The sequence below is a fragment of the Rhincodon typus genome, chromosome 1 (genome assembly GCF_021869965.1).
Source record: "Rhincodon typus isolate 14 chromosome 1, sRhiTyp1.1, whole genome shotgun sequence".
NCBI lineage: Eukaryota > Metazoa > Chordata > Chondrichthyes > Orectolobiformes > Rhincodontidae > Rhincodon > Rhincodon typus.
The window spans coordinates 159,692,258-159,704,584 of NC_063332.1; the positions used below are offsets into that span (position 1 = coordinate 159,692,258).

The following is a 12,327-nucleotide window of genomic DNA, read 5'->3' on the forward strand; positions in this document are numbered from 1 at the left end:
CACACACAGACACACACAGACACACACAGACACACACAGACACACACCCACCGCCCCCCACCCTTGATTGTACATTGAAATACAGCATCATAGAGGTGATATATAAGCAGTGTTTAAGGTTATGGGAATGCAATAATTTGGAAGCATTTTAGCAGAAGTTGACCTGAATATTTTACAACATATTAACCTGACAATATGGAATACAAGGTCTGGTGATGCAACTAGATGTTGCCATTTTGGTGTTAGCTCACAACTCAGGAAGTTACTGCTGATAATGTTGATCAGCGACTGTCCTGATGAGCAAATTGCACATTACTGTTAATTCAGTAACTCACCTCAGTGTATCATAACAAATTTCAATAACAAAAAACAAGTTTCACAATTAGGGCTCAATTCAGAACAGAGCTCCATAACTTTGCATGGTCAAAACATCTTATCAGTGGTACCTTGGTGTTTGTTTATGCTAAACAGACTTTAAAGTTGCAGATTCTACTTCATTGTTTACGCAAGTCAGCTGTTTGCTACTTACAAATGGTGGGCTGCTACAGTTAGATGTAGAATTCATTTCTCATAGCTAATGAGGGAGAACAATTGCCGGTGCAATACTAAGTTACTCCTGCTGGAATGTACACGTTGCATTGAGACGGAGCACGGCTGAATGGCAATTATGCCAGTGTTAGAAATGCTTACCCACTTTCACTGTTTAAGCTCAAAATGGACTGGTACCACTAGGGGTGTGCCACCATGCAAGTCTACTCACAAAAGTTATCTTAAGAACAGACAAAAGCCAGAAATATTAATTTGCGTATTTTGAAAAATTCTTATTTCATGTGCTTTGTTACTCCAAATTAAAATAAATTTGGAATAACTAACAATTACAAAGTGATAATTTAATTCAGTGATACAATTATTTGAATGAGCAGCTGACTTATGAACGTGCTTGGAACTCCAAACTGCAGTCAGTCTTTTTTTTTAAAGGTTCTCTTGAAGGTATCAACTAAATGGCACCATATGATGTTGCCTTACAGACCAACCCATTTTTTTCCCCACCAGATGTTCATATGTGGACCTTCCAATGGAAATAATGCATAGCAATTAGGACCCGGGACTGTGTCTGAATTTCTAATCCCCAGTTCGAGTTAAGAGTTGCTAACTAAGGACAGTCTAAGAATTAGACTCAATTACTTATGGTTATTATGAGTTAGACAAATCTGTCTTTTTCACTGAGCCACTGGACCCAAGTAGATGATTTATGTGGCAACCAGAACTCAACAACTGTTTGGTGCCACATTCATATTTTCAGTAGATCAAAGGATAACATGAAGCTAGTGGTACAGTTCAGTAATTATAAATGAGTGTTTCTAACAGCTTTCAGCAGCTGTTAAAAAAATCTGCTAATTAACTTCCCTTTTTAACCTTTGTGGTACAGCAAGCCACTTACTGATTGATCACAGAAACCAGCTTCAAGTTGGATATTGACAAGTAATTCGCCACACATTTGACTGTACAAGCACTCCACACTAATGGCAACTTACTGTACCATGAAATAACATTAAACTCAATGACATACAGAAGCTAACTTCTCTTTTACTAACTGCAATGGATACAGTAATTGATTGTAGCACTGTTCACAAATGAATGAATATGGAAGTTTTATAACCATTATTGCTGATGGAAAAACTGTTTGTAGCAAAAAGAAACACTGCTCCTGAAAATCATTTTTGTACATTATTCAATATGTTTAACTTGACACTGATATTTATTTGCCTAAGCAGTGAAATAATGATTGCATTCTAACATGAAGCCTATGAAAAGTATCAGTGGCATGATAAACAGCAATGATACAGCCTCAATCAGTGTTCTTGAACTCAAAGTGAGACAAGGTGTGGGTCAAATTACTAGGAATGCAGATACCCATTTAAAAAACTAGTATTAAAAAAGGGGGGAGATGAAGTTACAACATCTTTGAAACTGAGCTCAAGACTGATGCTTCCAGCTATAAAAACCTATAAAATAGTTCGAAACATAAATTTGTGGTCTAAGTTCAACATTACTAAGATGTAACGTGAAATAAGGTGAGCCAAACTGCAAGAGAAACCATGCTGTCAAATTGATGACCCTATTCCATAACATGTTTTTTGAGATTGGACACAAGCATTTGATAAATCACATACTGATCAGATGTGTGACCTCATAGGCAGTGCCACGGAAATAAAATGCTTTATGCAAAAGTTGATCAAAAACAGCCAGTCAGTACTTCTGTTGTACTATAAGATTTAAAATCATTCAACTAAAGTAACACCACATGATAGGCAAGAATGAGGCCATTCAAGATTCTAATGGTTGCATCCATGATTTCAATTATGCATATGTATTCTTTTAAGGCTAACTTCAGTGTATCAGGTAACTCTAGGATAATTATAAAACATAATAAGAACCCCAACTCTGCAATTCACAAGGTCTGATTTGCATTTCTGAATATAACAGCCACAACGTACTCCAATCTAACATCAAATGCTCCATTATGTTGGTCATCGTTTCAGAGCTGGGCTTCCTTTATCCACTTCCTTTGTATCTTTCTGCAATGCCGATAATACCTGAGTGTGAAAAATGTTTCAAAATTAAAAACTCCTGAAACCACTGCAATATTTTAGATTATCCATTAAATCTTGACAAATTGGGTTTATACCAGGCAGGAAAGTGTAATTAATCTCAAAGATCAGCCATAATCATATTGATTGGTGCAGTCAGTACACTAGCTTATATAGCCTTCCCTTGCTTCTATTTTTAAGCATGTTGCATTAAGAAATACATTTGTAAACTCAATTTCTAGGTTCTTGACTGTTCCAATGGATAACTGCAATACGCAAACAAGCCACCTCAATGCAGACACAGCCAATTGTGCTTTGATACTCCTCGAGGCAACACAAAAGGTGTTCAAGCAGCATAAGGAGTTAGGGAGTGGAATGAAAATGGCATTGGATCAAAGCTGGCACTTCAAGAACAAATTTTCTGCTGAAAGGATAAGTACTCGATGGATACCTCTCTCAGAGGAATTAAGGAACTGTTTGTAGTGTGTTATATTTTTTACAATTGGGAAAATTCACATGGCAGAACAGAGACCTCCATGGCTTGCAAACACAGATTAGTAAGAGATAACTACTGGAACAAGCCAGGTTAGGAAAGATCTCTGATAGAAAGGAGAAATTAAAAAGGAGGCTGCCTATAGGTTGGATTGACAAGCAAAATAGTCAATCAGCTGCACGTGCCCCAAAAACCACAATAAAATTCAGCCCAGTTCTACAATTTACATCATAAATTTGACTGATGTAAGTTACTTAATTTAAAATTGATTTTTGCAATAATTTAAATGTTGAAAAGAAATCAATACGTTGTAATATCTTTCTTCCACAAGAGCTTTACGTCATTCTTACCTGAGCCCACTTTTTATTTCTACTCTGCAAATGAATGGTTCCAATGGCTCCAAAAAGGTCCTCGGATGACATATCTTCAGGAAGTTTGGTCAGAAATTGTGCCATGTGGATAAAATCCAATTGGGTCAAAACGTCCTCATACAGTTTTAGGATTCCCAGAGCAGTTCTGAAGAGAAACTCCTCTCCGTCACGGCAGAATACATCCCAGACACGACACGCAAGGTCCAGAGGGAAAGATTTACTGTACAGAGTAAAGATCCTGAAGGGAATTAAATGCAACCATTGTGCGTTCAACATAATTTAAGAACTGCAATAGTAATGAAATATTTACTTCTAAAATAACAAACACCCAACAATCCAGACAGGTAGAAAATTACTTTACTATTGAAAATATATTGTTCAAGTCAATCTAGGTGGGGATCTGCCTATTTAGAGTCAGAGTTTTACAGCACGGAAACAGACCGTTTGGTCCAACTCGTCCATGTCGACCAGATATCCTAAACTGATCAAGCCCCATTTGCCCAGCATTTGACCCATATTTCTCTAAACCCTTCCTGTTCATGTACCCATCCAGATGCTTTTTAAATGTTGTAACTGTATCCAACTCCATCGCTTCCTCTGGCAGCTTGTTCCATACACACACCACCCTGTGAGAGAAAAAGGTTGCCCCTCAGCCTGTAGTAAATTCACAGTAATTTAAACATTTTCCTGTAAATACACAATTCTACTTAATGGAATGAAGCCCTATTCCAACTTAAGGACCACACTTGAACATGGGGGGATTTCAGCACCTTATATGTTTAATGGACCTATTTATACAATTTATAAGAAAAGCCATACACTTTAAAGAAATACAGCTTTGTTTTATTCTCAAATCTTAAATACAAACATGTGGCTTTCATATTATTAGGACTGTAGCCAGAAAAGGCAAGCATTTGTCCTGGTCAATACTTGGCACTTCACCTTGTAATCTTTAGAAATCCATGATAAATTAAAAACAACATATTGCCAATGTTTCATAACAGCACAAAATACAAACTTGTGAAGCAACTGGCAGTGTGATAAAAAAGTGTTACATTTTTATGCACCGTACATTAATCTTTTAAAAATAGCTGTGAATGTCCAAATTTATACTAGAAATTGCCTGTAGATAATGTCATACTGTAATTACACTCTTCCATCAGTGGATCTGTAGTGCCACTATCAGCCAGGTAGTATAATTATGGGTTAGCAAAGATAAGTAGTCTCATTCATTTATATTGTGTATATTGGTGATCATGTGATTTGCTTGTAGTACATGATGGATACTAAAAGGAAAGGAACCAGAACCTCTGTTCCACAAAATAAGAAAATTTCACTTAGCAATCGTAAGCAACTGCACCCAGAATATCATTAAAGTGGTTAGATTTCAACAAACTGTAAAGAGACCATTGAAACCATGTGAAGACCAGACTTTGGATAAAACCACTACAGCCTCTAAGTTGTCACGAGCGTGGTAATCACTTACTTGGCACAATTATTGCTACAAGTGGCACCTTTGGAGTGGACTTTTATGGTACTAGAAAATGGTTAGCATCATTTAGTTCTATAGACAATTTATTGTGCAAAGCTTGAACAGTGCATGTGGTGTAGGTAGTTTCCATACTAATATGAGCGTTCAACTTTATTCGAGAAATCTAAAAAACAAAGGCAAAACAATACATATCTATGTATGGTAGTCTAACTATTTAATATTCTTGAATACCACTTGACAGAAGATTACACTTCATCTTGACTTTGTACTAAATCACAGGAAAGCTAGTGTAACTGTCAAACTATTCCAACCGTGGTGGGGGAGAAAAAAAAACAAAACGTGCTAAATATTGAGCTAGAGTTCTCATTGATTTAAATAAACAGATTTCACTTAACTGTTTTTTGGCTTAACTTTTCCCATTCACAGTGGGGGAGTACACGATAATGGGAAAGATGTTCAATTATACTTTACCTTCCAATGCAGTGTGCAAGGATATTAATAATAATGGGCTCTAGGATTATTTTGTAAATTAGTTAAAAGCCAAAAACTTCATGGCACCATGCAAATATAGAGAACAGTAGAACATTGCTTACCAGTCAATTAAATAAATATCTGGGGTAAGGTTGTTTCTCTTGAAGTGTGCAAATAACCTTGGTAGGTTTTCCTCAAAGAATACCTCAAAGGCTGCAAAATATTTCAACATCTATATAGGGGGAAAAGTCGTGCATCAATATATAATACAGTAACAAATAACCAAGTCTTCTTTCTGTATGTCATAATAAAAAAATAATAATAATACTTAGCTTACCAAAATTTAAATTCACATTTCCAGATTATTGTCTGCTGGTTATGAAACTTAAATAATTGTAAGTCTTTTAAGACCATAAGACATAGGAACTGAATTTGGCTACTTGGCCCAATGGGTCGGCTGCCATTTCATAATTGCTGAAATCTTTCTCAACCCCATTGTCCTGCCTTCTCTTCTTTTAAAATGAAATTCACAACAAAATTCCTCAAAGAAACACCATATAGGAAAAAGCAGTGTATTGATTTGAAAGTCATTTGTCTGCCACACGCAATCAGCATTATAACAAGCTGCAGACTTTCAATCCATTAATATTTTGATGCAAGTTCCTATTAGCATTTAATTAATTTAGGTTCTTTGGATACATTTACAATTATCTATAAAGTTTTTTGGAGATCTTTTGGCCCAAGTAATCCATCCATGGCTTAAAGCTCGGTAAATTTTAAGATTATGTAGTGCTCATTTGGTCACCAGGCTTTTCATCATTTTACACCAACTTTGACCCTCTAGAGGTCTAAAATAATGAAGCAGAGCTAGATCTCTCTGACCCCATAAACTTAATATACTTTTGCAGTAGCATCCTTGGAATGGACTTCATTGCAAATGGATAAACATCATTGTTTTTTGGTAAATGTAAATGGCTGACCAATTTAAACAGGTGCTCTAAATTGTGGTTCTTCAACGAAGTTTATTGTGCAACATTAGCAAACAGATATTTCTGTTATCACAACCGATTAAGATTCATTTATAATCAATCTGCACTTTGTATAATAAAACTCAACATTTTTGTGAAAAACAACAGTACGCGTGCACTTAGCTTAAAAATAATTGTTACAATCACTTGAATATCAGCAAGTTTATCCAGCTAATGGAAAATCCATATATACCAGAAGCAGCTTTGATCTAATCCCAAAAACATGATAAATTAACTGATCTTGAGTCACTGCTACCAACTGCCTGAACAATAATAGATGAGGGGAAAGCAGTTCAAGGATCTATGCTAGAATTGATTGCATCTTGGTTGAAATGGGGAGTGAATTATGTACAGGAGTTATTCACTACTCTTCCAGACCCATCTCAACTGGTGTTTTTTTTTTGAAAGCAGCATCTAAATATTGGCTTCAAAAGTGTACAAACTTACTGACCCTCTCAGTTAGACATTCGGTACAAGGTCTAACTGCAGCAAGTTAGTACATTAAACAGGAACTTGACTATGTTGCAAAAATGAGATGTTTTAATGCTCTACACTTTCTTTAATTCCAAGCCATTCAATACTTTAAGTGTTAAGGTTATCTATGCAATATCCCCATTTCTATTGAAACCTGACTACCAATAAGTTTCCTTAATCTATTAATTCTTATCTCTATGACACAAACTAATATGACCAAAACTGCAAACACCAACAAGCCTGAAAGCATTTCAGATGTGTGACTTCTGCTCAGCACCACTGTTCTGCATTACAGTCAAAATGTCAACAAAACTAAATACAGAGGAAGTTATCCTTTCCTCTACTTTTCCACCCTTAATTTGACAAAAGGTTAGCTGAGAACGAGAAAAACAACTTTTTGTTAATGGGTCAAGAATGTTACTTGGCAAGGTTAGCATTTAATACCCATTTCTAGTTGCTCTTGAGAAAGCGGTGAGGAGCTGCCTTCTTTGTGCAGAATATTACTTAAATTCCAGTTCAGTCCTTTAATTAAACTAGTGAAATTCATGAATATTTCATCTATCATCTACACCAAGTCATATTCATAATGACAACTAAGGCATCAAAAACACTCACAAGGCCATGATCCACACGGAAAAATGCCATTTGACATGGTTTGTTCAATAAGTTAGCAAAGGCTATGAAGGCATCAGCAGTATCCAGATTTAGAATTAACACAGCCGCAATGAATGACATTCCCTGCACCTGTTAACAGAGAAAATTCAGAGTGAACATAATGTCGACTGAATAGCTTTCACCTACAAAAATATTCTAGACATTAGCCAAATCAGATGATTACAAAACAAGGGGAAAACGTTCAAACATTAAGACAATAATCTTGACATTTATTACTGCCTTGAATTGACTCGTTAATGAAATAAAAATGTAATACCATCGATACCAATGTCAAATGTACTGAGCATTGCTTAAAATTAGCATTAAACAAATCACATCAAGTCAAAATGAAGTGTAGAGTATTTTCCAGATATAACATTAAAATACATCTTAAAGCATTCACCACATATTCAAGTCACATCTGAATAATTCATCTTCCTCTTCCCCAAAGTGCACATTTTCTTCAACTAAGCAGTAAGTTACAAATTTACCCTAAAACCAAACAAAACTAATTTGAACACATTAACACTCCTTTTAGAGAATAACTTCTGGGTCATTCTCTTGGTGCAAATGTTTTTACTGATGCCTTGCACTGGAGTGTTAACAGTTCAAATGTATATATTTATTTCAGAATACTTCCTATGTTTTAACTTCAAACAAAAAGGCAAGTATTAAAACAAAACAGTATTAAAACACAGCATTAAAGCAGCTTATTCTCCATCCATTACCAGAAAATTACAGCTTGAGCCTTCCTTACACATATGGCCAGACTGCAGAAATACAGAAGCAATAAAATCCCAATACAGGAGCAGATAAAGTGCATTTTGAACTAATTATTCAATCTTTGGTGAGACTAAGCTAATAATGGGGTAAGGCCACCTCCCACATAAACCAACATTATGGCCCAGAAACCAATGAAAGTGAAGATGCAAAGGAATGCAAGTGTGACCTTCAGATGAGTTAATTCCAAATTACACTGCATTGTTACACGGCGAGATGGTACAGTAAAGTCATCATAGTCCCAAAGAGGGGGGCAACTGGTGCTGCATTTAACATCAGGGTCACCACACCTCAGGCAAGGGGTGAGGTTGAGAAAGAGGGACATTCACGTTTACCTCAGCCAGTGAGGGAATTGAACGCATGCTTGTTGGTATCACACTACATTGCAAATCACCCATTAAGTCAACTGAGCTAACTGACCCAAATGTGCGATGAATAAAGGCAGTGAGTACTCTAATTCCCTCCATGAAACATTTGGGGTGCTACAGCGCAGAGGAAAGTCATGAAAGTCACTCCGTTGGATTTATGATACATATGACAATAAAAGTTTCAACATCTGAAGATTAGCATCACACCACTGACCCATTGGTTAGTACAATCGGAATGACAAAGTTTAATCCATCATATTTATTTTGGGCACAAAATTCGTCACAATTAAAAGCATAAATGTAGGACACAAGGAAATAGTGCATTACTGTAAGATCTGACAAGAGAAATAAGATCTCATGTCAGTCCTGAAAAGAAAAATTCTATAACCAAAATATTAATTGATACTTTGTCTTGTCAACAAGTCTTCTGTGAATTTTCAGCAGTTGTGTTTTATTTCAGTTTCAGCATTTAGTTGTTTTGCTTCGGCAACATTTCTCATTCTCTCCACATTTTCCTAGATGCTAACTACTTCTTCATGATCTTCCCAAATTAGTGTGACCAATAAGGTAACCTGCAATCAGAGCACTGTCAACATCACAAGGACATATGAACAAATTATATTTATTGACTGACGCTTTACTCAATTTTCCCTTGTCCTACATTGCCTCAGATTAAACATAGAATTAAGCCATGTTATCATGTGAAAGCATTCTCATCCTTCCTCCAGAGGTAGCATGAATATTTCTAAGCTCATAATAGACTTAAAACCATGAACAGAAATCTCTTAATCACGGCAGCTCATTTACTTATAACAACTTCCAAATATTACAGTTGTTAGCAAAAATATTATAGAGTTTTAGCAAACAAAATTTAACACTGAAGTGACCTAAAACACTTGGTCAAAGAGGAAGGTTTTAAGTAATGTCTTAGAGTGAAAAAAGTAGAAGAGAGCTGGAAGCATGGCAAATATGCAAGGGACTTACATATCCTACATCAGGTCTGTAACAGGTGTATGCACCTAGAATGCTGTGCAGCACATCATAATAAGGACCTCCCTGTGAAAATAAGGAAATATCAGCTTTATGTAGCGCAAAGATATTTTTAAAAATACTCAATACTCAGAAAAGATGATAACGCAAATATAACGGAGAATAAATCCTGCTCTGACAGCACCAACTTGAACTGCAATGAAATGTGTGAAGTGTGAAGTTTCTAAAATATGCCATTTGAAAAGTGGAGTCTGCTTTAAAACAACAAAAGACTTGACCAAAGTATTCAACAGTGCTTCTAATATTAATGACGTGATAACACTGACCCAGAAGCAGCAGAAAATGGAGAATTTGTAATTTTGTTAAAATGACTGCAGAATCTATAGCAGTTTATAAAAATATTTGTAAATGATTTTTAACAATTTGAATCAATTGTAAAGGATCAAGAGCACTATCTGAGGATAATCAGAAATACCTGTCCACATGAATGAACAACCCATGACCTGGAAACATCACCAACAGGAAGGAAGTTAAGTGTGACCAGATTGTAAATGAGACTGCAAGCAGAACAGGTCAAGGGTAATTGCCCAGATGCAGACACAGAAAACAGACACAGAAACAAAGAAGAATATAATGAATTCTTGCAGAAGTAGCAAATCACTCTCAGAGAAAAAGAGTACAAGCTCGCTAAAACATCCAAAATGTGAAAAGCAGAAGGAATAGCTTAAAGATGCAAAACAGACATTTTCCAAGAAATAGCTTGAACAACATGTTATTTGTTGATATTTTGAAAAGGAACTCTGAAAAGCTACATATTAAAAATGTTGTGATCAGAGGGAGAATGGGTTCATAGAGTTGCGCCTTGCTGTTAATAATCATAACCATGAAATTCAGGGGTGAAAGCTGTTGTCAGATGGAACACCTGACATCCCCTGCATTAATAAAAAACAGCATGTTGTGTAGCTGTCTAGCTACATAATACTATAAATGCTGAAAGACAGTGTTGCAGTTATCCAAGATCTTCATTCTATTAAATGAATGAAATCCGCTTTTTTATTTGAATTAACATTTGCCCTTTAATTCATATAACTTATGTTGATTTGGATTTGTGTTAAAGTTAAGTGAAATCTTGTTGGCAATTTTTTTCCTAGTGGGTGATTGGTAAATTTGTTTACCAATCGTTAATGAATGGTTTCCCTTCAAGGATCACAACAGAAGATTACATTCACTGATCTCAAAAGAACTGGACAACAGTGCTGCAATTGTTAAAAACTTCAGTTTATTAGAATTCAGTAGATTTGAAAGCTTCTGAAAGCTATACAAATATATTTTGTTCAAGCTAACAGTAACTGCTTGCACTTTTTCTATTTTAAGCTTTCTTTCTCACTTTGTAATTCTGTAATGATAGAAAAAACTGGCTGTATTAAAATGAAAAGATTTCCATAGCAAATTTTGTTGAAATTGGGAATATTTGTATCTCAATCCTGAAAAATCGCCTTTTTGGGGGGGTGGGGGTAGCGGTGACTATTTGAGGTATGTCCTCATGTTAAATGCTCAAATTAAACATCAAGTCAACAAGTTCAGCTCTCAGCATATTTTAGAACTGGACAGTTATTTGGACTTATGATTCAGTTCAGATACTTTCAGAAGCAATCTGTTGCATAGACACACTACTTTTCAGTGCATTGATGAGCATATTTTCAATGAGACTTCTAACCAATTGTGTACAAAACGCATGGTTTCACAGATCAAAAGGTTCAAAACATTTACCTGCTGAAATATACAAAGGTTAGGAAAGGTGCGAGATATGTCCAACTTTATAAGCTCCAGACTGGCTTCCCGGTCTGCTACGGATAATTCCAGATCTGCAAAGTAACAACAAATACAGTCGTTCTGTACATATTGCTCTCCAGCTTAGGTTGTGATGCTACAAAATGAAAATCTTCAATAAGTAGCCAAATATCAAAATTCTGATGTATCAGAAAGGATAACTTTTTAACAACTCATTCATCATTAATACTTCATATTTATTGATTATCAAGCACAATTTGGACTATATTTTCCCCATTAGGAAAATAGGAGTATTTATATTTTACAGAAAATATTTTGATTTTTGTTGAAGAAATTGAACAACTGCATTTCCAAATTCCAGATGATTGTTGGTCATAAAAAGGGAACCATCAGCTCTGAACCTACATCAGCTGATTTTTTTTTCAGCAGCTTGCCCTTTCATGGATTAAAATGATTTTAAAAACAAAAACAAACACTCATTTACAATGGCCATAGTGGGCACCCGATTTGGTTGAGCCAAGCTCACGAAACCACCAATAAACAACTATCAATATGAACTGAAATTAATATTATAAGAGTTATTGAAGCTGAGATTTATATCTCCTGTTCACCAATTTCTGGAAATTTCACATATTGGGATGAAAGTTACCTGCTGATTAGGCAGCTTACTTTGAGAAAACAATGAAGCCAGACATGGGAACACATGTGAGTTGTATGTTTGGCAAACAGCCTTTGGGTAGAAGAGAGAAGGAAAACTGATTGCTAACAGAATGGGAAAGCTCTCTCTCTCCCTCCCCGTTCCTTTCAGTCTCACAGAAACACCA

At 35.7% G+C, this 12,327-nt stretch overlaps 1 protein-coding gene across 1 annotated transcript in view; it reads right to left on the minus strand.

The window, feature by feature from the left end:
• Nucleotides 1-12,327, minus strand: part of LOC125485749 (TBC1 domain family member 14-like) — a 32,294-nt gene that overhangs the window by 1,357 nt on the left and 18,610 nt on the right. Inside the window, exons 3-8 of the mRNA XM_048610104.1 lie at nt 11,483-11,625; nt 9,707-9,778; nt 7,536-7,664; nt 5,541-5,650; nt 3,435-3,693; nt 1-2,597 (exon numbers count right to left, since the gene is read on the minus strand). The exon at nt 1-2,597 is cut by the window's left edge and continues 1,357 nt beyond it. Coding sequence (XP_048466061.1) covers nt 2,532-2,597; nt 3,435-3,693; nt 5,541-5,650; nt 7,536-7,664; nt 9,707-9,778; nt 11,483-11,625 — 779 coding nt within the window. The 3' untranslated portion in view covers nt 1-2,531. The remainder of the gene's footprint in view (nt 2,598-3,434; nt 3,694-5,540; nt 5,651-7,535; nt 7,665-9,706; nt 9,779-11,482; nt 11,626-12,327) is intronic.